The sequence below is a fragment of the Ictidomys tridecemlineatus genome, chromosome 13 (genome assembly GCF_052094955.1).
Source record: "Ictidomys tridecemlineatus isolate mIctTri1 chromosome 13, mIctTri1.hap1, whole genome shotgun sequence".
Lineage (NCBI taxonomy): Eukaryota > Metazoa > Chordata > Mammalia > Rodentia > Sciuridae > Ictidomys > Ictidomys tridecemlineatus.
In genome coordinates this window covers 48,083,932-48,108,455 of record NC_135489.1, presented here as the reverse complement: position 1 = coordinate 48,108,455, position 24,524 = coordinate 48,083,932, and the positions used below count along the sequence as shown (strand labels likewise).

The 24,524-nt window shown below is 38.1% G+C and overlaps 2 protein-coding genes and 1 non-coding gene across 6 annotated transcripts in view; 1 reads left to right on the top strand and 2 right to left on the bottom strand.

The window, feature by feature from the left end:
• The window catches only part of Rock1 (Rho associated coiled-coil containing protein kinase 1), a 146,994-nt gene extending 131,097 nt beyond the window's left edge, over window positions 1-15,897 (bottom strand). For all 4 annotated transcript variants that reach the window (XM_005329028.3, XM_040274616.2, XM_078030297.1 and 1 more), the window contains exon 1: window positions 15,116-15,897. In XM_005329028.3, coding sequence (XP_005329085.1) covers window positions 15,116-15,208 — 93 coding nt within the window. In that variant the 5' untranslated portion in view covers window positions 15,209-15,897. The remainder of the gene's footprint in view (window positions 1-15,115) is intronic.
• LOC120886713 (U6 spliceosomal RNA) lies at window positions 5,120-5,226 on the bottom strand. Its single transcript, XR_005729796.1, has one exon. It is a non-coding gene; the product is annotated as a U6 spliceosomal RNA (small nuclear RNA).
• A 168-nt stretch (window positions 15,898-16,065) lies between the features above and the next one.
• Window positions 16,066-23,337, top strand: LOC120886266 (uncharacterized). The gene is made up of 2 exons (XM_078030298.1): window positions 16,066-16,520; window positions 17,089-23,337. The coding sequence occupies exons 1-2, from the start codon at window positions 16,066-16,068 to the stop codon at window positions 17,090-17,092; spliced, it is 459 nt and encodes a 152-aa protein (XP_077886424.1). The 3' UTR covers window positions 17,093-23,337.
• The last annotated feature ends 1,187 nt before the right edge of the window (window positions 23,338-24,524 follow it).

Here is a 24,524-nt window from a genome sequence, read left to right as displayed (position 1 = left end):
TCCCAAGTTTCTAAGTAGTAATTTTACCTATAGTTGAGCTTTCATCAAATCAATACTACAGATAAAGCCAGAAGAAAAGTAACTATTAACATGTATCAGTGTGTGTAACTATGATGCTATGATTTCATTTAATCCTCAGAATTAAAACCTATAAAGTTCCTATTTTGCAGATTAAATATGTTCAGGCTCTAAGAAGTTAGACAACTTGTCCAAGGTCACACAAATAAATAAAACCTGGCCCAAGGAGTCAGAAGATAGCTAATAATTCACATGGTCAACACAAAACTCCAGGACAAATCATTAAGATACACAGTGATAACAAGCAATGGTGATAATAATTGCTAACATTTACAAAACACCAGGAACTATGCAAAGCACTTCATATGCATTATACCATTTAGTATGGGAAAATGATATACTTGAATGTTAAAACTGTTAAGAACTTTGCCCAAAAGTCAGAGAACTAAAAGTGTCTGACCTGAGTGGGATTCACACATCATAGCCTGATTCCAGAACTCACACTCTTAATCACTTAGGCCTTCACCACTAAGCCTCCCTAACCACTAGCCTACTAGAACTGAGCAGAGAAAATACAATTAGGATGACATGAATAATCCCTTTAGGATGGATGATAAAAACTGGAGAAACATTTTCTTACTGTTATAGAAGTAGTAAAACCCAAGTAACCATTCAAAGAAAAATGGAAGCATGTATCTAAAATATAAGATTGGGAATGTAAATAAACTCATATCTACAGACAAGTTAATTTGGAAATGGTTTTGATTAGTGACTCTAGTATTATACTCCTAAATACAACCAAGGTTCAAAGTCCATACAGTTGTTTTAATTTACAATTGAGAGTCAAGAGTAGAATTCAGGACTTCCAACTCCACATTCTTTCACTATTCAAAACACACATTCTTAGAAATCAAGCAAGCGCACATGCGTGTGTGTATTATACACATATATAATATATATATTAGTTGGCTAAGCTTGACAAGGCAGTTCTGTTTATGTTATTTAATAATAATAAACATGGTATAACTGGATATCATAGAGCTCTAGTAAATTATTAAGCACCAAAACCTAGTAAATCCTAAAGCCAATGTTTGAAACTAGTTTTCTCTGATTTAAAAACTCACGCTCTTGGGCTGAGGATGTGACTCAAGCGGTAGCGCATTCGCCTGGCATGTGCGGGGCGCTGGGTTCAATCCTCAGCACCACATAAAAATAAAATAAAGATGTTGTGTCAACCGAAAACTATAAAAAAAATAAATATTAAAAAAAACTCGAGGGGATCATGATTATGATCCTCTAACAAATAAACAGTTTCTCTTCTATAACAATAAAAAAAACACGCTCTTTAATATGTGCATGGGAGAGTGGAGGTAAAGAATGGCCCTACTAGATAATAAAAGCTAAAAGATAAAGTCTTAATAATTGGCATGTGGTACTAGCACACGAATAAACAAGACAGACCAATGCAAGAGAAAGTTTAGAAATAATTCCAAGTACATATGGAAATGTAACATATGAAAAAAGTGACATCTTAGCCCAATAAAGATAGTCATTTTAAAATAAAGGCTGTGAAGATAACCAGATAGCTATCTGGATAAATATAAAATTGAAGCTGGACATAGTGGTGCACCCCTGTAATCCCAGCGGCTCAGGAGGCTGAGGCAGGAGGATCAAATGTTCAAGGCCAGTCTCAGCAATTTAGTGAGGCCCTAAATAACTCAGTGAGACACTGTCTCTAAATGAAATTCAAAAAAAGGGCTGGGGAATGTGGCTTAGCAGGTTAAGCACCCCTGGATTCACTCCCTACTAAAGACAAAATTGGATGTATCTTAGAAGAAAATATGGATAAATCTCTTTATAACCCGGACATGAGGAAAATCTATCTATGACTCAAAGTCTTTTAAGCAACAATAGAGAAGACTAATCTGAATATTCTTTTTAAAAAAATTGTGTGGCTGGCTGGGAATGTGGCTCAAGTGGTAGCGCATTCACCTGGCATGCACGCGGCACTGGGTTCGATCCTCAGCACCACATACAAACAAAGATGTTGTGTCCACCGAAAACTAAAAAATGAATATTAAAAAATTCTTTCTCTCTCCCTCTCACCTCATCTCTCTCTTTAAAAAAATTGTAGATATTTGCATTTTGCCACAGAAATAGGGCTATCATCCTTAATACATTAAAAGAAACTCCTAAAAAATGAAGGAAAAAAAAACTTTAAATGGCCCTTAAAATCTGAGATGTTCATAATTCTAATTCATAAGAGAAACAAATTACAACTGTACTGAGTCCTTACTTTTCACCTATTAAAATTCAAAAGTCTTAGCATACTGTTCACGAGGACAATAGATAACCCCTCATACCAGTGCAAATGTGAAACATCTTAACTCCTTGACTCTGCAATCTCACTTCTAGGAACCAACTCTAAAGACACCCTGGCAAAAATATGAATTGACTTATATGCTTTTGTCTTTGTGTGCGTGTGTGGTGCTGGGGATTAGAACGCAGGGCCTTGTGCACACAAGGCAAGGACTCTCCCAACTAAGCTATATCCCCACCCCTGAACTGACTTACATGGAATGTTACTAACTGCAAAAGATCATGAACACCACAAATGTCCACTGATATGAAATTGAATAAACAATGTTACAAAACAGCAAACTATGCAGCTACCAAAAAGAAAGGAAGATCTCCATACACCAAGATAGGGTCACTGTATATGTTACTATGTATCAGAAATGGATAAAAATATGAATTTAAAAAAAAGAACAGGAAAGGGAAGAGAAGAGAGTAGAAGAGGAGATGGATGAAAGTGAGATTCTTCTAAACATCTTGAATAGTTTCCATGGAAAAGTTTTACATACAAAAAAAAATAAACTTAAATTAAAAAGAAAGCAATTCCTAAATATTTAAAACAACTTCAAATGATTTAGCCTAGCTGATGTCAAGGTGGTAAAATAATCTGTATGAAGTACCTTGTCTTCTCTTCAAAACCAAAATTCTGGGCTGGGATTGTAGTGGTAGAGCTCTTGCCTCGCACGAGGCCCTAGGTTCAATTCTCAGGTCCACATAAAAATAAAGATATTATGTCCAGATGGACTAAAAAAAAAATTTTTAATCTATTCACTGAATAAAGACAAGAAACAATCTGAACCCAGTAGCAATGAGTATTCAAAACATCCTACCCTACAAAAGGAAAGTTTCCAGGAGAAATGGCTGATTTTCAAATCTGGAACAAGAAATGTACAAGATGAACCTGGGCATCTTAATGTAGCAAAAATAAGGACGCTTTATCAAAGATTATTAGGGTCTTAAACAAGTAACATGGCAGAGCTGGAGATGTAGTTCAGTGGTAGTGCATTTATCTAGCTAGCATGCATGAGGCCCTGGGTTCAATCCCCAGCACCACAAAAACATAACAAAGGGCACCAAAATAAGAAGAGGGTACATCAATCAAAGGACAAACTGAGTTATCAGTAGGGATGAAAAAACTGACAAACACACCAAGTATTTTTTAAATGTTTCCGTGATGCCAAAAGTAAAAAAAGAAAGAGTGGGAAACAGACATTGGCTATATCTTTCTGCTATACCTTATGGATTGTATATACTCCTCTGCAAACTAGACTTTCAGGTAATGAGAGACCCTAGGAGATTGTAAGGCTGAGAAGAATAAGGGCAGGGGATATATTCCCTTGCCTCTTACTGTCAGTTGCCAAATCACTCTTGTCCAAAAGTCCCAGGAGTACTGTACTCTCCCTACCAGTTTCCTTAAATATTGTCTTTGTCGCTGTAACTAGTCCTTTTCTTAAACTTCCCTCAAATTATCCAGTTTGGCTGTGCCAAGTCTATCACAGTAAGGCTCCAAAATACCTTTCTCTGCAAAGTGGCAATTAAAGAAAGACTTAAGTACTCATCCTGTATATTATGAATAGTACTTTAAGGTAACTCAACAGCCCCACTTGGTGAGTTCCCGTTCCTTTCTCAGCAGAACGACTGCTGATCAATGAGAAAGTAATAATAGAATTAGAAAATCATTATTTTGCTATCCCTACTAAACTAACTAAAAATCATCAGTAGGATGGAACCATTACATGAAAGTTCAATCAAGTATTTTACAAAGGAAGTTACTAGGCTATTGCCATCTGAACAGAATGATCCAATCTTAACATTACTAAACATAGGCCAGTCAGACATTATATTATATGCCTCTTCTTGTGGTGCTAAAGAAAACACAATCTAAGAAACACTTGAGTGCAGGAACAAATTAAATTAGTTAAATTACATCATGGAAACTAAAAGAAAATCCAGATAATTAAACAAGGTATGATATGATTAACCCAAGTCTCTTCACCAATTCACTGGAGGAGGGGTGGGAAGTTGGAGGAATGAGAGTTTTCTAAATTAAAGACTTGAAAGACCAAAAAAAAAAAAACCAACAACAACACCACCATTTTAGACATTCAGGGAAATGTGAATATAAACAAAATTAATGATACCAAGAATATGTTGGTTTGTTAGACATGATAACAGTTATATAAGAAGATATTCTTTGTGTGTGTGTGTGTGTGTGTGTGTGTGTGTGTGTGTGTGTGTTTAAGAGATGCTAACAGAAATATGGTAAGGGTTAAAAGATAATATCTAAATGTTAAGGGTTAAAAGATAATATCTAAATGTGGCTCAGAGGAAGAGTGCTCGCCTCACATGCATGAGGCACTGGGTTCGATCCTCAGCCCCACATAAAAATAAAATAAAGATATATGTCCACCTAAAACTAAAAAAATAATAATTAAAAAATATATCTAAATGTTAACATTTTGGTAAGGAAAAGACTGAATGAATGATGGATAAATCAAGCGTGACAACATTTTGAAAAGTGCAGACTGTGGATAATAGTAGTTCACTATTCTACTGCTGTGTGTGTTTGAAACAAGCAAAACAAAAATCCATGTTTGTTTTTTTCTTTCCCACTTGAATAACTACAGTTTTCAAGCTTGAGTGTCTAAGAAGCCCTATCTCATGCAGACTCAATCCTAGGACTCATCCCCCAAAATTCTTATTTTGTTTGTCTGGGCATGAGCCCAGATTTCGTTCTTATTTATTTTTAAATATGGAACACTTCATGAATTTGTGTGTCATCCTTGCACAGGGGCCATGCTAATCTTCTCTGTATCATTCCAATTTTAGTATATGTGCTGCTGAAGTGAGCACCCAGATTCCATTTTTAAACAAGTTCCCCAAGTCAATCTGATATAGACAATCTACAGACTCACATCTGAAAATTATATACTTCAGTCTGTGGTACCAAAGTATACATATTCCAAACCTTAACAGAAAGGCATGATCTTGTGTCTCTTACATCCCCTTAGTCTTACCCCACCCCATCTTAGTGCGACAGACATTTAATCAGTCATTTTCATGAGACTATAAATTTCATTAAAGTTGGGCCCGTGTTTTGATTTTATTTGCCATTATGTCCCCACTGTCTATCATAGGGCCAAGCATACAACACACATCAAATAAACATTTGTTGAAAGAATAACAATAAAGAAAAAAGAAAGAAACCATGTTAACATGGTCTGCTGTTTCAAAATTAGTTCCAGACAACAATCTGAGAAAATTTTCCATTTCTTGACGAAAGTTGATATAGGAAGGTACATAGGCTAGCCTACCTTTCAAAATATAACAGAAGTATAAAACCACCTCTCAGCTTTCTGAGATGCTGGATTTTAGACATTAAACACCTAGCTTCCTACTAATTCTTTAGTAACTATAATAAAAATGTTCTGTATTTCACAGTCCCAAACCAGGAGGACAGATATATTAGAAGTCTGGCTTGGCACAAATCAGGAGCCACTTGTCAAAAAGAAACTAACTTTATTTTTAGAACTACAAACGCCAAACAAAACCGCTCCAGGGAAAAACCCTCAGAGCCCAACTGCCACCACCGGCTTCCACAAGCCTCTCTCCCCCACACCAGCCTTTTCCTCCCACAATCCTCCTCCTCTTGAGGCCGATTGGCTGGGTTGCGTGGGCAGAGCCAAAGAAGTCACCCAATGAGCAGCTCCGTGGAGGAGCCAATCAGCTAGATGTTGCTGGGGCAGCTGTGAGCCAATCATCAGCTGGCAGTCTGAAGGGCAGGGAAACAGCCCAATGAACATCACCGCAGAGGAGCCAATCAGCTAGATGTTGCTGGGGCAGTCTGAAGCTTGCTGGCAGCTGGAAGTTTGCTGGGGCCCCTTTGGCTGTGGCTCTCAACATCTCCCCCTCTCTGTTTAAACAACAAGCATGTGGCTTATGGACCGTGCCTGCCTTAGGTTGTCCAATACATATGGTCCTTACCCGTCTTCGGATGAGCTGACCTCAGGGCGTCAGCCTCCTGTCTTAGGTTGGTACCATTGTAATTGGATCTTACCCGTCATTGACTACCGGTCCAGTACAGCCACACCTGTGGAGAGGTCTCAGCGGGGGGGGGGGTGAGGTTCTTTGCCTCACCTCTGTTGACCCCCAAATTTTAGCTGAATGATCATGACAAGCAGAAGGGAGGAAGATATACCAAGTCAATTGACGGCTCCTTTTGGGAAAATTGTACCACCGATGATATCATCAGCAAAAATATCCCAACACTACACAAGTCGCTGCACCAACAGATAGTTCACAATGCATACAAGTGACACATAGTTCTGTAAGCAGTTCAGTGTAAGTTCTGTAAGCAGTTCAGTGATGGCTATTGCAGAAACTGTAGATTAGTTTTATCTTTGTCTTCACCGGCACAGGGATGAAGATAGGAATTCTGGCAATAATGACTAAAGAAAAAATTAGGTAACATTCCAGAAGACACTAAAAGAAAACAATTTTCTTAACAATTTATATTATCTTCATCGGCACTGGGATGAAGATAGAAATTCTGGCAATAATGGCTAAAGAAAAAATTAGGTAACATTCCAGAAGACACTAAAAGAAAACAATTTTCTTAACAATTTATATTATCTTCATCGGCACTGGGATGAAGATAGAAATTCTGGCAATAATGGCTAAAGAAAAAATTAGGTAACATTCCAGAAGGCACTAAAAGAAAACAATTTTCTTAAAAGAAAACAATTTTCTTAACAATTTACATTATAGTGAAGAGAATTATTAAATATAATGAAAACGAAAGGTGAGAGTAAACAAACAGAACCTCTTTTTTTGTTTACATATTAAAACAATTCTTAACAGTTATTTACCCAATTTAAATTAAACCATTTAAATCACGTGAATAAAAAAAAAATATTTGGATCCATCTTTTCATGAGCGCTCATCATATATGATATATAGAAATACGTACATTGGCCTCTCATAGTATAATCAATATGTATGTTTTTAGGGTTCCGTTTTTGTTCTGATGAATACTGCCCTCTTAGTTTTCTTCAAATACAGGGCATACTTGAGATCCTGTCTCAGGATCCAAACTATCAACTGCGGGGGTTGGGAGTCTCTTAGCATATGGAGGTGGTGCTGTTGATTGGACACTTATGCCCTCTGGTGATAGAGTGCTGTTAGTAGCAGTCTCCTGTAGAGGTGGCGCTGTTGGTTGAACACTTACGCCCTCTGGTGATAGAATGCTGTTAGTAGCAGTCTCCTGTAGAGGCGGTGCTGTTGGTTGGACACTTACGCTCTCTAATAAAAGGGTCTTATTAGCAGTCACCTGTTTTAACTTTTCCCCTGATAGATTTTTCTGCTCTAAACTTCCTTCCTCTGTCTCACTATCTCGAAAGACCTTCTCTTTTACTTGAATCTTTTCCTCTTTCTGACTAGCTCGAGCTTTTACTTGAATCTTTTCCTCTGTCTGACTAACTTGAGAGACTTCCTCTTCTACTTGAATCAATATGTCTTCTTCTTCCTCTACCTCTGTCTGAACTGAAGGCTTTGGACTAAGCAAACTAGATACCAACGTCCACAATGACAATGTGCCAACTGGCAGAGTCCCTGGGTTGTTCTTTTCTATTCTTTTTAAATCTTCACCATGATGGTTCCATTGTGATATATCTAACAACTCCTCCTTAAAAAGCCATGGGCTATATTCTTGTATTACATCAACGTATGCCCTGACTGCTCTTGATTTTACTGGGAAGCTTCCTTCCTCTAACAATTTACTTAACACTCTTTCGGTTTGTTTTTTACTAATTGCTGATCCCGTATTTCTACTATAATACAACCCAACAAGATGACGCCAAACAAAACCGAGACAGAATCCAATAAAAAGGGAACCACACAAAATCATTATAACAGCCTTTCTATCCTCCTGACATATGCATCCGTCCTTTCTCCCTATCTGTTCCTCAAACGCAAATAGTTTTTCCTCAGATGTGAGTGGTTTTTCTTCCCTCTTACTCATCTCCAGGGACAGGAAAGTTAAAACAAAAACGAAGCAAAACAAAAGAGGAGACTTAGAATGGCTCCCCATCCTCTCGCCCTGCCCTCAGGGGCGAGCAGTTTACTTACCCTCAGTTGCTCCCCGTGCGAGCCACCAAATGCCGAAGTCTGGCTTGGCACAAATCAGGAGCCACTTGTCAAAAAGAAACTAACTTTATTTTTAGAACTACAAACGCCAAACAAAACCGCTCCAGGGAAAAACCCTCAGAGCCCAACTGCCACCACCGGCTTCCACAAGCCTCTCTCCCCCACACCAGCCTTTTCCTCCCACAATCCTCCTCCTCTTGAGGCCGATTGGCTGGGTTGCGTGGGCAGAGCCAAAGAAGTCACCCAATGAGCAGCTCCGTGGAGGAGCCAATCAGCTAGATGTTGCTGGGGCAGCTGTGAGCCAATCATCAGCTGGCAGTCTGAAGGGCAGGGAAACAGCCCAATGAACATCACCGCAGAGGAGCCAATCAGCTAGATGTTGCTGGGGCAGTCTGAAGCTTGCTGGCAGCTGGAAGTTTGCTGGGGCCCCTTTGGCTGTGGCTCTCAACAAGTAAACTATACACACACATTCTAATGGACATACAAATAAGTATATTAATTACTGCTTTCTTTAGTTCAAAAAGTACAAACCCCATAGTTATAACATAAGTCACAAATTCAAAATATAATTGGCAATATAACAATTAAAATTAATTCAGGAACTAGTTCCAAAACAGTGCTTATCCAAAATGGTACCTATTCTTATATTTCTACTCAACAGCATGTAACCTTTAAATTTACTTTTTAAATCAAAAGCCAATTATGATTTTTTTAAAGTTTTTATTAAATTATAATAAAGACTCAAATGTTTAGAGACACAAAGGACATCAGTTAACTATCTGTCCACTCTTCATTTTACAAATGGGAAAACTGAGGCCAGATAAGAAAAAGATTTAGTTGGTCACACAGAAAGTTAATAGCAAAGTGAAGCTATGCCAATGCTTATAATTTCCAGTCCAGTGTTCTTTTCACTACTCCGTGTTAATTGCATATTAAAAAAAAAATTACCCACTGTGAATTACAGTACTATCTGTTCAGTCTTTTCTTTGTTTTGGTACTGGGACTGAGCCCAGGCACTCTTTACTACTAAGCTACATCCCCAGTCCTTTTTCACTTTAAGATGGGGTCTTACTATAAATTGCCCAGACTGGCCTCAAATCTGCAATCCTCCAGCCCCGGCTTCCTGAGTTCCTAGGATTACAGGTGCATATCACGGTACACAACTCTGTTCATCTTCTTGTACACATGTGTGCATGGTATCCAACATCTACATTACCTTAAAACTAAATGAATATATCCCTTTTGTCTGAGGACGGGAATGGGAAAGTAGAACTACTGGATTATTTTCAGCAACAAAACTCCATAGTTAATATTTCCTGATATGTGGACTTTTCATAATAGAATCTGCATTTTTCACTATGTATCCATAATATCAAAATTTATAATCATGAAATAAACTATGAAGTTATATAAAGTCTAACTTAAAACTGAGAATTTACTTCTTGTTCATTATAAACTTTTGTATTTGGTTCCTTCTTCTGGATTAAAAACATTTCTGACTCAAGAGATTAATGAATGACCCAATTCATGTCTCAGCTGTTACTCTGAACCACTTCTCTATACACCCACAGCATGCCTGTAGTGCAAGAAGGCCTATTTACAGAATACATACTCAAAGTGTAAGGTACATAGAAAGAGAACAAGATAACAACCAAATGTCAACAAATTAGATCCCAACTATCTTTCATATCAATTGAAACTCAGCACAAAGTAGGTCTCCAAAAGCCCCTCCCAGCTCTACTGAACCGATCTAAACAGCAGCATTTTCAATTATAATTAGATTGGCTGCTTCGATAAAGCACAGCTGAATTAGGAACTTATAAGCATGGCTTGAGGTGTCAGGTAAATTACTCTGCACTTACAGAAGACATGGCAAGCCTATGCTATGCACAGTGACTAGCATGTATCAATAACACTAAAAATATAATAACGATGGTTATCAATTATCAAATGATCACTAAATGCCACATGCCATTAACTGTTTGCCTGTATTATTTAATTCTTAAAACTAATACTATAACCCCCCTTCCATTTTCCCAACTATGAAACAAGCTTTGAGAGGTTAAAATAACTCACCTAAAATCTTCCAGCAAGTACATTACAAAGCCTAGATTTGAATCCAAGTTTAGATCCTAACCCTACACAAAGATTTACTGAATAAATAAATGAATTAGAAGACTAGTTTGGCTTTGGTCTTGTTTTTGTTTTTTAATGTTCTTGCAACACACTAACATCAAAATAGCCTATTCTAAATTGGGCAAGCATGTGCCTGTAGCCCCAGCTACCTGGGACACTAAGGCAAGAGGATTGCTTGAGCCCAGGAATTTGGTCCAGCCTAAGCATCATAGGAAGTACCTATCTCTTTAAAAATAAACAAAAAATGGTCTGATCCAAATCAACCAGATGTGCAACCTTCATAATGGTATCACCCATTAACAAATCATAAGCACTGGCAGGCATATGGTTTAAGGGTCAAGCATTTAACAGGTTTTTTTCATTTCACCAACCATAAGATAATCCCAAATGTGATCAATTCAACTGGCAGGGCATACAGAGAGATTATACAGCAATTATCTAGGATCTGAAATGCTTCTGAATATCCATTGTAATAATTCAGTGTATGAACTAGGACAGTCAAAAAACTTTACCAAGAAAAATTCCAGTTTAGCAACAGGAATAGTAGTGATGTTGACAAAACAGGTAAATTCATACCAAAAGGATTATTCTGGAAAATGAAGGATTTGAGCGATGACACGACATACAAGTAGACATGCCTAGAAAGCAGGCATATATTTAGCATTTGGAATAAAATAAAAAAGTAAAGTTCCGGGCATCATGGACATTAGCAGGTAGTTGAAGCTGTAAGAATGGATGAATTCTCCAAGACAGTGAAGAGAAAGGTAAGTATTAGAGGACAAAAACTGAGGCAAAGAGAAAAATAAGTCAACAATAAAAAATGGGAAAGCACTAGGTCAAGGAAGTCCAGGAAAAGAGAATTTAAAGAAAAACAAAGACTAGTGTCCAAACCTTCACTTACACTGTCATTCACATTATAAAAAACTGATTAATGAGAACTGTAGTAACAAATATGCACAAAAGGACAGCACAGCATAATTCTGGTTCTTTTCCCTCTCTTTCACAAGTCCACTAATCCACCTCTACCGCTTATGAGGAAAATGAAAAGAAAGGTCATGCTCTTCGAGAAAAAACTGAACAGCCACTTATCAGGGTTCTTCCTGCTACATTATTTTATAACCACTAATATTCATTACTATTCCAAAAGGAAAAGCTGTTTTGTGGGCAAAATTAGGTTTAAACAAGACATTTGCCAGCAAACTGTTCTGAAGTCAGAAGATTTGGGAACCTCCATTACTGAAGAAAGGATCTAGTAAAAGAAATGAAGAATAAGAAATAAGGACAACTCTATATTTTGAGATTACACACATAAAAAATCTATAACTAGAGTACTGCACATGGCACATAATACATAATAAATATCAGTTAAATAAATCAACAAAGGTAAAAATAATAGAGAGAGAAAAGCAGCCCATGTGAAAGGGGGATGGTCCCTCCAAGTTCAGATGAGAAAGAGTAAAAAAAGACACTGAAAACAAGTGACCTAATAAGCCATTCTGACTGGGGACTGGGGCTTGTGGCCCAGTGGTAGAGCACTTGCCTAGCACTTGTGAGGCACTGGGTTTGACCCCAGCACCACATTAAAAAAAAAAAAAAAAAAAAACTAAACAAACAAAATAAAGGTATTATATCCATCCACAACTAAAAATATTTTTTTAAAATACTATGCAAGGAAAATTTTTGCTAGAGTGATATGGTAATAAAATTTCAATTGCACCTTTCAATAAATAGTTGTGAAACCAAACAGAGGGGCCAAGATGATGAGGAAGGGGGAGTAATCAAATCTGTCCATTAACTGTTCTCTTTTTCAAAATGTTCTTTAGAAGTCTTGGGTTCCATAATACCTAGCTGTTCTAACTCTGCCTGCTTGATTTGATATTACACACATAAAAAAACTAGAACTAGAATACTGCACTTGATTCCTTGATCCTCCTGTTTTCAACCTTCATCTTCCAACCTTGTTTCTAAGGTTTCTCCTTTTATCACTTGAGTTCATTTTAATTTGTACCTCTCTGCAAATGACTTCCAAATCACTCTTTTAATTATGAGCTCAATGCCGTATCTCCAATAGTCTACAGGTTCTTTCTTCATGGTTGTCCCACTAAACCCTCAAACACAACAAATTCTAAAACTGAATTTATCTGTAGGCCTATTATTTCTAAACAATTTCCAAACCTGACTTTGCGATTTTCACCATTCTCCCTATAATCCAGGCTCAACATTTTTAGAGTCATCTGACTACTGGCTCTCCTTTGGTTACCCCTTCTTCTCAACTCTACCAATCAAGTTCCATCAAGTCTTCCTTCCTCATTGTCATGCCCCAGTTTGGGGCTTCAATCATTTCTGGATTGTGGTAATGTAAAATCCCCCCAATCTCACCTTATCTTTAGTCTTTTTTACATTAGCTTACCTTACACACAACTGCCAGATTCATCTCTTCACTTATCCTCTGTCTGAGCACTCAAATCTTATAATCTAACCCCAATCTGGCCTTCCAATTTTATCTTCTGTTTCCCTAAACATGTCAAAACCAGTCATCTCCACTATGTATTTATATTATCCTACACCTCACTGAAGACCCTCTAACCTATCATCCATCATAAGCATACTTTGGCTCTCTCAACTCACAGTAATTTCTTCCCTTCAATTACTAAGAATGGATAGATAGATATTCTAAACAATCACTTGCAATTGATCACTTTTGTGTGTGTGTGGTGCCAGGGATTGAACCCATGGCCTTGTGCATGCGAGGCAAGCACTCCACCAATTGAGCTATAGCCCCAGACCCTGATCACATATTTTCTTAACTGTGAAGCCTTTTGCTTTGTTTCTGTGTATATGTGTGGAATTAATTCTTGTTTTCCTAAACAGATTGGACTCTCAAAGAAAGCACTTGACTTTTATTTCCTTGTATCTTTCACATCTCAAAATACCTCTGAGGTTTCTACCAAATGAAGTTTTAACAAGAGAATAGAAGACAATTAATGAGGAAAAAACACAACAAAACAAAAAGCCACAAATCCCTTCTTGTAACCCACTTCATAGAATAAGGAGATCAAAAAGCAAAACAAGGCTAGGGATGTAGCTCACTGGTAGAGTCCTTGCCTTCCATGTGATCCCCAGCACAGCAAAAAGCAAACCAAAATCTAAGATACAGAGAAATTTGATAAATATTAAAAGACCAATTAGATATAGAACACATTAAAGATGTGTTCTAATTCCTTGCATTCCTCTCATTCAATAAAATGTTTTAACTTTATTAAGCAATAATCTTCTCTACTATTTCTCAATCTGAAGAACTTCCATAATGTGGGCGAAACATTTTACAAATACATTACCCACAATACTCTTATTTTATAGTCAAGGATGCTTAGAGTAATTTTGAAAGCTTTGAGGAGAAAACTTACAGACTGAAACCACACACAAGTATTCAGTGTAACTGAAATTATGTTAATTTTAAACAATCTACAAAATTTTCCTCTGATTCAAAATGAGATGTTTTAAATGATATTTCTCTGAATGGCATTATTCTATTCCCTTAATCCCCAAACTGTGCCTATCTAACATTAATTCTCTGAAGACACTAAGATTATTTTCATATACACGCTCCCTGAAATTTTAGTTTTGAAATCATGATGTTTTGTTTGGTCTAACATCATATTACATATACTATAGTACTATAATATAATTTTTATTTTAAAAACTATTTAAAAAGTAAAAAGAAACTCATAAAAGAGTTTACAACTATTGGGAATGAAACTTCCATTATTTACAGGTAATTGTATATGCTAATATAGGATTTCGGCTTCTCATAAGAAGTTTTTTAGAATGTTTTAAAAGTTGACAGTGTTACATACAACACCATCAAGAAAAAAAAAAGCAGTTATAACATTTGTAAGGTATTTTTCCAATCAACAATGTTGTAAAAGACGCTAACACTGAAAACTTCCTGCAGACTCCAGACGCCTATGACATTTCAACTCAAAAATCACTTCCTCATATCCATTCTTGATTGTCACTTCCAAGTCTACACACTAAATCCCTAGCACATCTAAATCTCTGAATGGAACAGGAGTCTTTCCAACATGACTGTCAAACCGATCGGGAAGATTAATACTTACTAAAATTGCCATTCAAAAAACTATATACGTAGTGGCAGTAAGTGACGTGATAACGTGATATAAGGCTTGCAGCAGCAGGAACTACTGTGTCCTTTGTGAAGAACTGGGCCAGAACTAAAAGTTCAGAGAGCGCTGAGCAAAGAGCCAGTCGCAGAGTAAAAAGGGCCACACGATGTGGTTTTAGTGGTACTCCAAAAATTCTTTGGAAAACAGAAAATCTGGCGTTTTCCACGATGATTATGCATACCTGAGACTCTTGCAGTTAACCAGAATGAAAACAAGAGTGAGGCAAAACAAGCGGGACCCCAGGCAAGCAAAAGGGAACGAAAGGTGCCACTCACCAACAAACAATCCGAATTCACTTCCGACTTGGGATCCCGTAGCAGGTTGTCGATTTTTTCAAACCGAGTCTCAAAACTGTCCCCAGTCGACATGTTGCTGCTCCTGTGACAATACCCCCGTACCAGCACTAGCAGCGGAAAGCAATTTCAACCAACTTCCTCCGCCGTGGGTTCGCAGCCGCGGGGAGAAGGAGCCGGAACCTCAGGGTCACCAGGTGTGCCCGGCTCCCCCTCCTCCCCCTCACTGAGGGGACCTCGGTTCTCCACACCCCGGGCTGGGGGCGACAGCGACCCACAGCCGCCCGGACGCCCAAAGTCGCATCCCACCCGGCAGCCCCTCACGACAGCCGACAGCGCCGTGGCCAGCAGCCTCGTCGCTCCGGCCAGGCGCTTCAGCCTAGCGGGCCCCGGCTGCCTTCGCCATGGAAGAGCCCCCGTCCCGGGATGGGCAGGAGGAGGGAGAGCAAGAGCAGCAGGGTGGAGACTCCCTCGGGGCAGCCGGGGAGGGAGAAGAGGAAAGGCGAAAGCAAAGGGCGGGCGAGGAGCTGTGCCAGCTGCAGCCGCCGCTCGGGCCACGGGCCGGGCCCGCTCCGCTCTGAGGCGCTGTAGGCGGTCTAGCCTCGCATCCCCGGCTCTACTCAGCCCGGCCCGACACTCCGATCCGTTTCGACCAAAAACGGGTCCCCGTGAGACAGGCTCACTCTCTCATTTTGTCCGGTCGCTGCTAGGGTTGCTGCCGCGGTGTCCGGCGGGTCAGGGCGAGGTCCGTGCCCGATGAAGACTTAGGAGAGGACAAGCTGAAGAACCCGCGGTGAAGAAGACGAGAGTTGGGTCCCGGCGGCTGCTGATGGGGGAGCTTCTGGGAGGGGCTGCGGTCCCGGCTGGGAAAAGGGCGAGTCGCGGCGGCGAATGCCTGGGGGGTGGGGCGAGGGGGGCCGAGAGGGACTAATATGTCCGCCTTCCTGTTCAAACAAACGGAGACCGCCGACGCAGACTGCGCATGCGGGGCGCGGACGTTCGGAAGGGGAACCAGCCGGCCCCGCGCGCGCGCGCGCGCGCACGCTGGCGCCTCTCAAGGCGGGGCCGGGCCGGGTCTCGCCGGGCTAGGCGGGGCGGGAGGCGGGGTGCGCCTCGGGCTTCAGCGGGCAGGCGGGCGGGGACCGCTGGCGGCGGGGAGGAGCCGGCCGCTGCCGCGCCCGGGCCGGCCCTGGGGAGCCACGGAAGGCTACGGAGCAGCTGAGGAGGTCCGGGCCGAGGACCTTTGGCTGCTTCTGTTCGCCGACCTGGCAGCTGCCCCAGCTCGGCTTCCTGTGTGCTGCAGCGGGTCGGTAGAACTCAGACTGGAAAGAAAGGGTGCTGGTTACCCTTCTTATCCTTATCATGGCGATAAGGTTCTGTGGAGAGGGTAGGTACCAGCATCTTATTTGAGCACCAGTGGAGTTTGGTTGTCACTGGTGACTCCATCGTCCGTCCCCCGTGAGCCCCGCCGACTTCAGTCTGTGAACGGTGCTTTGGGACAATTACGAAGCACTCGGAGCATCCCAAGGCGAGCGAGCGTTGTGTTTCTGGAGCCTTTAGGCTTTGACTCCAAAAGATGGACTCAATAGAAGTCAAGTTCAATTAAATTTAAATAGAAAGGGGAAATAATCTCGGGGGTGGGGGGGGGCGATCATTCTTGAATCTTCGTTCACATTAGTTTTGTCACGTCGATAACCCCACTGTAGTGCTCTCCTGGGTGTGTAATGCTGCTGTTGTAACTTCAAAACATTTAGCGAAATTTAGAATGGTGATTTTATCAGAGCTAATGTGGCACCTGAAAATAATGGGCATTTCCTCCTTGTTGAGTTGCTTCATTGACTGTGGTGTGCGACGGTGAAAGACTGGTTACTCAACCTGCTGACAGTATTCTTTCCTGCTGTCAGCAGGAAACCAACCTTCATTTGTTTCTAATCAATCTTTGTTTTTGCTCATAGGTGAAATTAAAGGCTGCTCAAAATAGAAAAGTTGGAAGTTTTACCCTAAGCCGGAAAATGCTACAGATGAACCAAATGTTTTCTTATATTAAAAGCATTGCACAGCATCTAAATAGTCCACTGACCTCATGATGGGAGTCAGAGGTTAGAAAAATAACAGTGTTTGAAACATGTTTATTTCTATCATAATTTTATTAGATATGAGAAATGTTTAGATATAAGGGCTTCTTGCATAAATCAAGAAGCAAGTCTTCAGAAAAAATCATAGAAAAGAAGAAAACTAGAGACAAGCTTCAGGTATTTCATTAAAATGCTTTCACAGTGACTTTTCTTGGCCCTAGTATTTGAAGTCAGTCAGTCATGTGAATTAGATTTATTTTTAAGCAAAGGGCTTAAAATAAATCTGGCATTTACCCTAAAATAAATTTCCTAAACCCTGCTTGTCCTTTATTTTATTACCATTTTTAGGTATTCATAGGAATTTTGTTGTTTCTCAAATTGAACATTCTGTTGCTTTCCATTTGGTCACACATGAAAAAGTGCAGGTAGCTAAAACAGTACATAAGTGGCACTTATAAAGGTAAGCAGATGGCAAAGCTACTAGAAATGTATGTGAAGCCTACATTAACCTATGAGGCTATTGTGATGTTTGTAACACACTTCCCCTTGTTTTTTACTATTAGATGAACTCTGTATCAAGTTTGGGTTTTTTGATTGTTTTTGTGTTTAGAGCTAGAGTCTTCCTGTTACTAGGCTGGTCTTCACTTGCTGGGCTCAAGCCATCCTCTCTTTTCAGCCTCCCCAGTAACTGTACTATGGACACACACCACCACACTTGGTTAAATTTAGTTTTAAATAAAAATAAAAAGTCTCCTCCATTATAGGATGGTATCATCTGACATTAAATTCCTTTCCATTTAAAAAAATTCTATTGTTTAATTGTGACTAATCTCCTCAAAAGAATTGTAGATATTTGAGATCACCCTTAAAGTATGTTAAAACTCCTAAAGTACAATTGCAAAATACTGATGCCATGTACAAATATTCTTCATTGCTTTCAGTGTACGAACATTTTTAGAATAAAGTATTAAACATAACTTTTCTTTAAGGAGCAAGAGTAATAGTAGATGGTATTATATTATTACTATATAAGAATCTAACATTGTAAGCTGGGAATGTAGGTCAGTAGTAGAGTGCTTGCCTAGCATGTGTGAGGCCCTAGGTTCAATCTCCAGCACCACATACATGCCAAAAAGAATATAGTATTAAACATAACTTTTCCTTATGAGGCAAGAGTAATAATATATGGTATTATGCTAATTCAGTAAATGTAATATTATAGTACTGAATGTTTACCATGTCTAGATACTATCCATATACTTCATACATAGTATATCATTAAAACTTCAAAAAAGCTCTAATATGATTGGACCTTTGCCACAGATGGGAAAATTGGGGTACAGAGAGCCTGGAACAGAGAATCCAACTACAGGATCCCTCCCCAAAACTACTGATGTTAACACTATCCTGCTCTAATACAGGAACATGAACTTGTATTATTTTGTATTAACACAGTTTAAATGATTCCTTGTAACAGGGGGAATTCCAGAATTTGCAATGTGGTCAATATGATTATAGTCCCTAGAAAAAGATGTAAAATGTTTTTAGCAGGTTCAGAGTAAAGAGGCCTTGACAGCCAGGCATAATGGTGTATGTCTGTAATCCCAGCTACTCAGCTACTTACAGGAGGATTGTAAGTTTGAGACCAGCCTGGATAACTTAACAAGATTGCCTTACAGTGAAAAAGAAAGAAAGAAAGAACAGGAGATGGGGTTCATTAGTAGAGTACCCCTAGTTCAACCCCCAGCACAACACATGCAACACACAAAAGGCCTTGACAATGTTCAGTAACGCTGGATTGACTAGAGATTTAAACACTGGGTCCAAGAACAAGGGGCAGACCTTAGTGGAATTTTCGTAACTTGCAGCCAAATAAGAATAAAGGCACTTAATGCTTGCTTTAGTAGCATTATACAACTAAAACTGAAATGATCAGAAAAGATTATCATGGCTATGATGGTAAGATGAAAGGCAAAGACATGAAATGTTCTATATTTTGCACTGTCCATAAGATTATTTGACAACCCCCCCAAAAAAGACAATAAATTTTCATAAAGTTAACAGCTATAATTTGAGACTGTTCTTTAGTCTGAAGTTCTCTTTACTTTTTTTGAAATAAACATAATTTTTCTTTAAGGAGCATGAGTAATAGCAGATGGTACATTTTTTTTCTTTCTGTTTCTCTCTGTGTGTATGTATACCAGGGATTGAACCCGGGGCCTCATACATGCTAAGCATGCAGTCTACCACTCTACCTCCTCAAACCTTGGTACTTTTTTTAATAGTTGCCAGGTTAAAAATTGCAGAGATGGGCTGGGGATATAACTTATTGGTAGAGCCCTTGTCCAGCATGTGCAAGGGCCTAAATTGAATCCCTAGTACTGAAAAAAATATTTTACCAAGTTGGCAACTCTATGCAAATATATAGATTAAATTACTTATATTTTAGTTTTTCTGGACTTTTGAATTCAGAAACCTGGAATGTGTAGTTTAGATAAGACTCATGCTGGAACCTAATGAAGACACTACAGTGCTGAAAGAATATGACATATTTGGGAGAGATCATAGAAAAATTAGAAAGATTTAGATGTATACTTCCACATCATAAAAGACAATTAAGTTGAGCATTCGTTTGCTTTTGGTTATTTGGTAGGAAATAAACTTGGTTTAATGTTTATGGAATTTCTTTCATAAATGCTGATGTGGGAGCTATCTCCAAAGATGGCCCCCAGTGGACCATGTCTTGATATTCACACCCGGGTGGAGTTCCCTCCCACGCTAAATCTGGACAGAGGCCCTATGACCTCCTTTAACCAGTAGAATACAGCATAAATGGCTCTATGCCAGTATGAGACCTAATCTTTGAGAGTGTCTGGCAACTAACAGTTTTGTGCTGTGGGAAATCAAGCTAAACTGAGATCACCATGGTATGAAGAAACCCAAACTAACTGTGTAAAGAGATCACAGGAAGGACAATTGAGGAATCCAGCAGACCTTTAGAACAGAGACCCCAGATTTAATGGCCCATTCCAGCTGCCCCCAGCCTTTGATGGCACATGGAATAAGAGGCAAGCTGATCCCTGCAAGTACTGCCTACAGAGAAGAATCATGAACAATAATAAAATTATTATTGCTTTGAACTAAGTTTTGGGGTAGTTTCTCAGCAAAAGAAAACAAAACAGTTGGATTTCAGAAAAAAAATCAAGTGAATATGAAGAGAGATATATTGGGGAACAGCTTATACTTTTTTTATATAACCATTATTAAAGGGTATTGTTAAGGGAATGACAGATTAACTCACGTTAATATCTTTAGTTCAACAGACCCTCTGTGCAAAAGAATTGTAAAAGCTTTTTAAATAAATTAGGGAATGCGTCCATATTTTTAAAATAATTATGAAATTATATTCCCATATAAAGACTTTCTTTTTGTTAGTGGTGGCACTAGAATTGAACCTAGAGGTGCTCTACCACTGATCTATATCCTAGACCTTTTTTATTTTATTTTGAGATAGGGCCTTGCTAAACTGCCCAGTCTGGTCTCAAACTTTTTGATCCTCCTGTGTCAGCCTCCAGAGTCAGTGGAATTCCAGGTGTGTGCCACCATGCCCAGCTAGTGTATAAACATTTCTGTGCTGTCTCACAAACACTTAAAAAATGCAGGTATTTCCTATAAATTGCAAATCAATTGTTATTCAGTGCCACAAATTGCATGTTATTCCAAAAATGCATACCACAAATGTGTTAGGAATGTGATGTGGCTAAGTTCCTATAGAAACTTTAGCTAACATTTCCAAGAAAATATGATACTTATTATGATTAATATAACTTCCCAAAGGGCATTAAAAGTTTTTTAATGTAGAACAATTTTACTTGATTCTGAACAACTCTGCTCAACCAAAAATTGTGAGAATTTAGGTTCAATTCTGTTTCAAGAGGTTGGTTTTATATGATTATTATTTACCCCAAAGCATTTTATTTGTATATGTTTTCCAGGTCTAAGAAGTAAATCAGGAAGAATATGTTCTTTTTCTGAAGAGTATTTCATTTGAGCTGAGCCAAGATTGTTTCTTTCCACAGAATATTCAATCTTGGGAGTAAATGCATCTTGACATTTTTAGATCTACTACAGGCAAAGTTGGGGATGCGGCCATCTACAGCAAAGGAAAGTGTAGGGCACGCTAGGAACACAGAGCACCCTTAAGGCTTCTCCTGACTCACCCTGGAATGTCTTCCTCCAACATCTGTTTTTTATTTCTTAGAAGCTGCTATTCCATTCAACTGCAAAAATACTTGTAGTGACCCTAGAAATAGAATGGAGAAATAGAGAGAAACAGATTTCTGTAAAACAATTACTTCTCTGCTTATGCCATTGCCATCTTGAGAACTCTACTGCTACCAGCTCCAAAGTCCAAACATGCAAATGACTGATATAACTATTTATTCCAAGAATAGGAACTGTTATATTTGTAGAGCCCCTGAGAAGGTACGTGTGGGAGGAAAGCCCATGTAAAGGAGATAATAATAAATACACGAGCTGGTTACATAGCCTTCTCATTTTTTACAACAGCCGCCTATCCAGATTTTTTTCCTCCTGTCATGCCACTGAGTTCCAAGGCCAAGTGTGCATTCTGACCACTGCTTTTTAGATTTTTACAGCTTCCTCTTTAGAGTCCTTCAAATGGTAAATTGCCTTTTTTGGCAATGACAGGCTCTTCACCCAATATTTACTTCCCTTTTTTATTTGCTACAATTTTTATCATTCATCTCAACTTTAAACTTCCATACCAAACACCTGGAAATAGGAAAAATACTTGTTGCTGATATTACATCATTTTCCCCTTTCTGTCGTCATTCAAACACCTCCTGAAATATAACATCCTCCCTAAAATCTTTATAATTGGAATGGAGGCACCGATTCCTCATGCCTGCCCATCAACTATAAATATTACCCATATATATTTTATATATTATTTCTTAATAACTATGATACTTTATGCACTTTACCCCTTTTTTATTTGTGTATAAACACTGATTGGATTTGTACGTTGTATTTATGTTTTCTTCTTTGTTGCTTCATACATTCCCTAGGGCATAGGCCAGGACTTTAAAAGCAATAATCATGTTTTTCTTTTCATTATAAAAATAGTACATGCTTATTTTTAAAATTTTGGAAAATATGGAAAAGTAAGCAGAGAATAAAAACCACCCATATTCCCACAACCCAATTCCAATCACTGTAGATGTTTTGGTGGTTTTCTTTTAATATTTTTTTTTCTTTTCTGCAAACATGTGTTTGTTTTACATGGTATTTCTCCACATATGTGTATGTGTGTGGTGCATATGAGTTCCTTGTATACTTTATTCAGCTTAAATAGTCTTATATTTACCTAAATGTAATTTTTAATACCTGTGTAATATTCCATTCCAGAAATTTAGCATAGTTTCTTTAACCATTACTTTGTTCATCTGTAAATGGTGCTACTATCTAAAGTGTTTTTTTCTTAATTTAGAATTATTTCCTTAGAGGTGATTCTCAGAAGTGTATCAAAACAATTTCACACTTTTAATGTCTGTGTGGCTTTTATCATTCTCTCCCCAGCATTGATGTATCATTATTATACCTGAGATCATTGTATTAATTTTCATATGTTTGATTATGAGGTGGAATGTTTTTTCCATGTTTGTTGACTAGTTGTTTTTCATTTTCTATGCATTAATTTGCTTATGTTTTGTTCCTACTTATCAGTTGGTTCTTAAATTTTTTCTTATTGATTTGTATGAATACATATGAATATATGATACTAACCTTTGTTTTCCTAATTGCAAATTTTTACCAACTTTTTCATATTTTTAAAATTTTGAATGTATTTTTGACAAAAAAGAATTCCCCTTTTAAATTTCTGTCAAATATGTAACTTTTAAACGACATTTCTTTTTTTCTTTTTATGTTTAGACAGTCCTCCCGTCTTTGGAAAATTTGATATGTATTTACTTCTATTTTCTTTGTCCCCCTATGGTCCTGCCAAGAATAAGTGTTCCATATATTGTTTTTAATTTGAATTGGAATGTATTTTGATATTATTGAATATGGTGAGAATCTAACTGAACCGTTTCAAATGCTAAATAATTCTGTTGACTCCATTTATTAAACATCAGCCCTTTTCTTATTATGTTCTCTTCATTATCATACATAAATTGTTACACATAATGGTATTTATTTCTGAACTATTCTATTCACTCACACACAGAGAGAGAAAGAGAGGGGGAGAGAGAGAGAGAGTCATGTATTTCTTAAGAACAGAGCTGTATTCTAAGAAATGCATTGTTAAGCATTTTCATCTTCGTGCAACCATAATAAAGTGAGTACATATCACTATGTACTTCACAACACAGTATTATATAATCTAAACCCCAGCCCTATTCAATATAATCTAATGGGACCATCATCACATATAGGGTTAGTCATTGACCAAAACTAGTCCTCCTCTGTTATTTTTATTTTTAAAAAACTTCAGTTTTTACTCATTCTTTCCTTTTTAAAAAATTCTTGCCAAGCATGATGGTGCATGCCTGTAATCCCATAACTCAGAAGGCTGAAGCAGGAGGATAATAAGTTTGAGGCCAGTCTCAGCAAATTAGCAAGGACCTAAGCAACTTAGTAAGACCTTGTCTCAAAATAGAAAATTTAAAAAGGCTGGAGATGTAACAGTGGTAAAGTGCCCCTGGGATCAACCCCCAGTACCAAAAACTAAAATTAAAAAGTTCTTGACTAAGAATATAGCTCAAGTGGAAGAGCACTTGCCTAGCATGCTCAAGGCCCTAAATCAACCCCAGTCCCTCAAAAAAAATTCTTAATTATTTTTGCTTCCTATATTTTGCTACAAACCTTATACTTATATTCCTTTTCCCTCTGTAATGATTTGGATTTTGGAATAAAGAATTCTTGTTTTTCTGTGTGCTAATGATTACCTTGAAACATAAGCAGTGTTGAATATTACATGTATATAATCATACATTTAAAAATGAAATGTTTGACAGCTTTCTATTACAATGAGAAACTAATGTTTACTCCTATCAACTTTATCTTTCTCTCTTCTTATTTTAAAACCTTAGGATCTTTCAAGTTTTACAATGTTACTTCAGGTTTATAACAAAATTATGAATAATATTTAGATTTATTTTCATATAGCTTCTGTATTTGCTTCCTGTCTTTGTAGAGAATCTGTTTTCTCAAGTTTTAATTTTGACTCATTTTGAATGCTCTAGAGTAAAACTTTATTTCCTTGAAAACTTTTCTAGCCTGTTTTCTTTCCA

Bases quoted from the DNA above. Each gene is read 5' to 3' on its own strand.
- LOC120886266 (XM_078030298.1), top strand. From the start codon at position 16,066: ATGTCCGCCTTCCTGTTCAAACAAACGGAGACCGCCGACGCAGACTGC.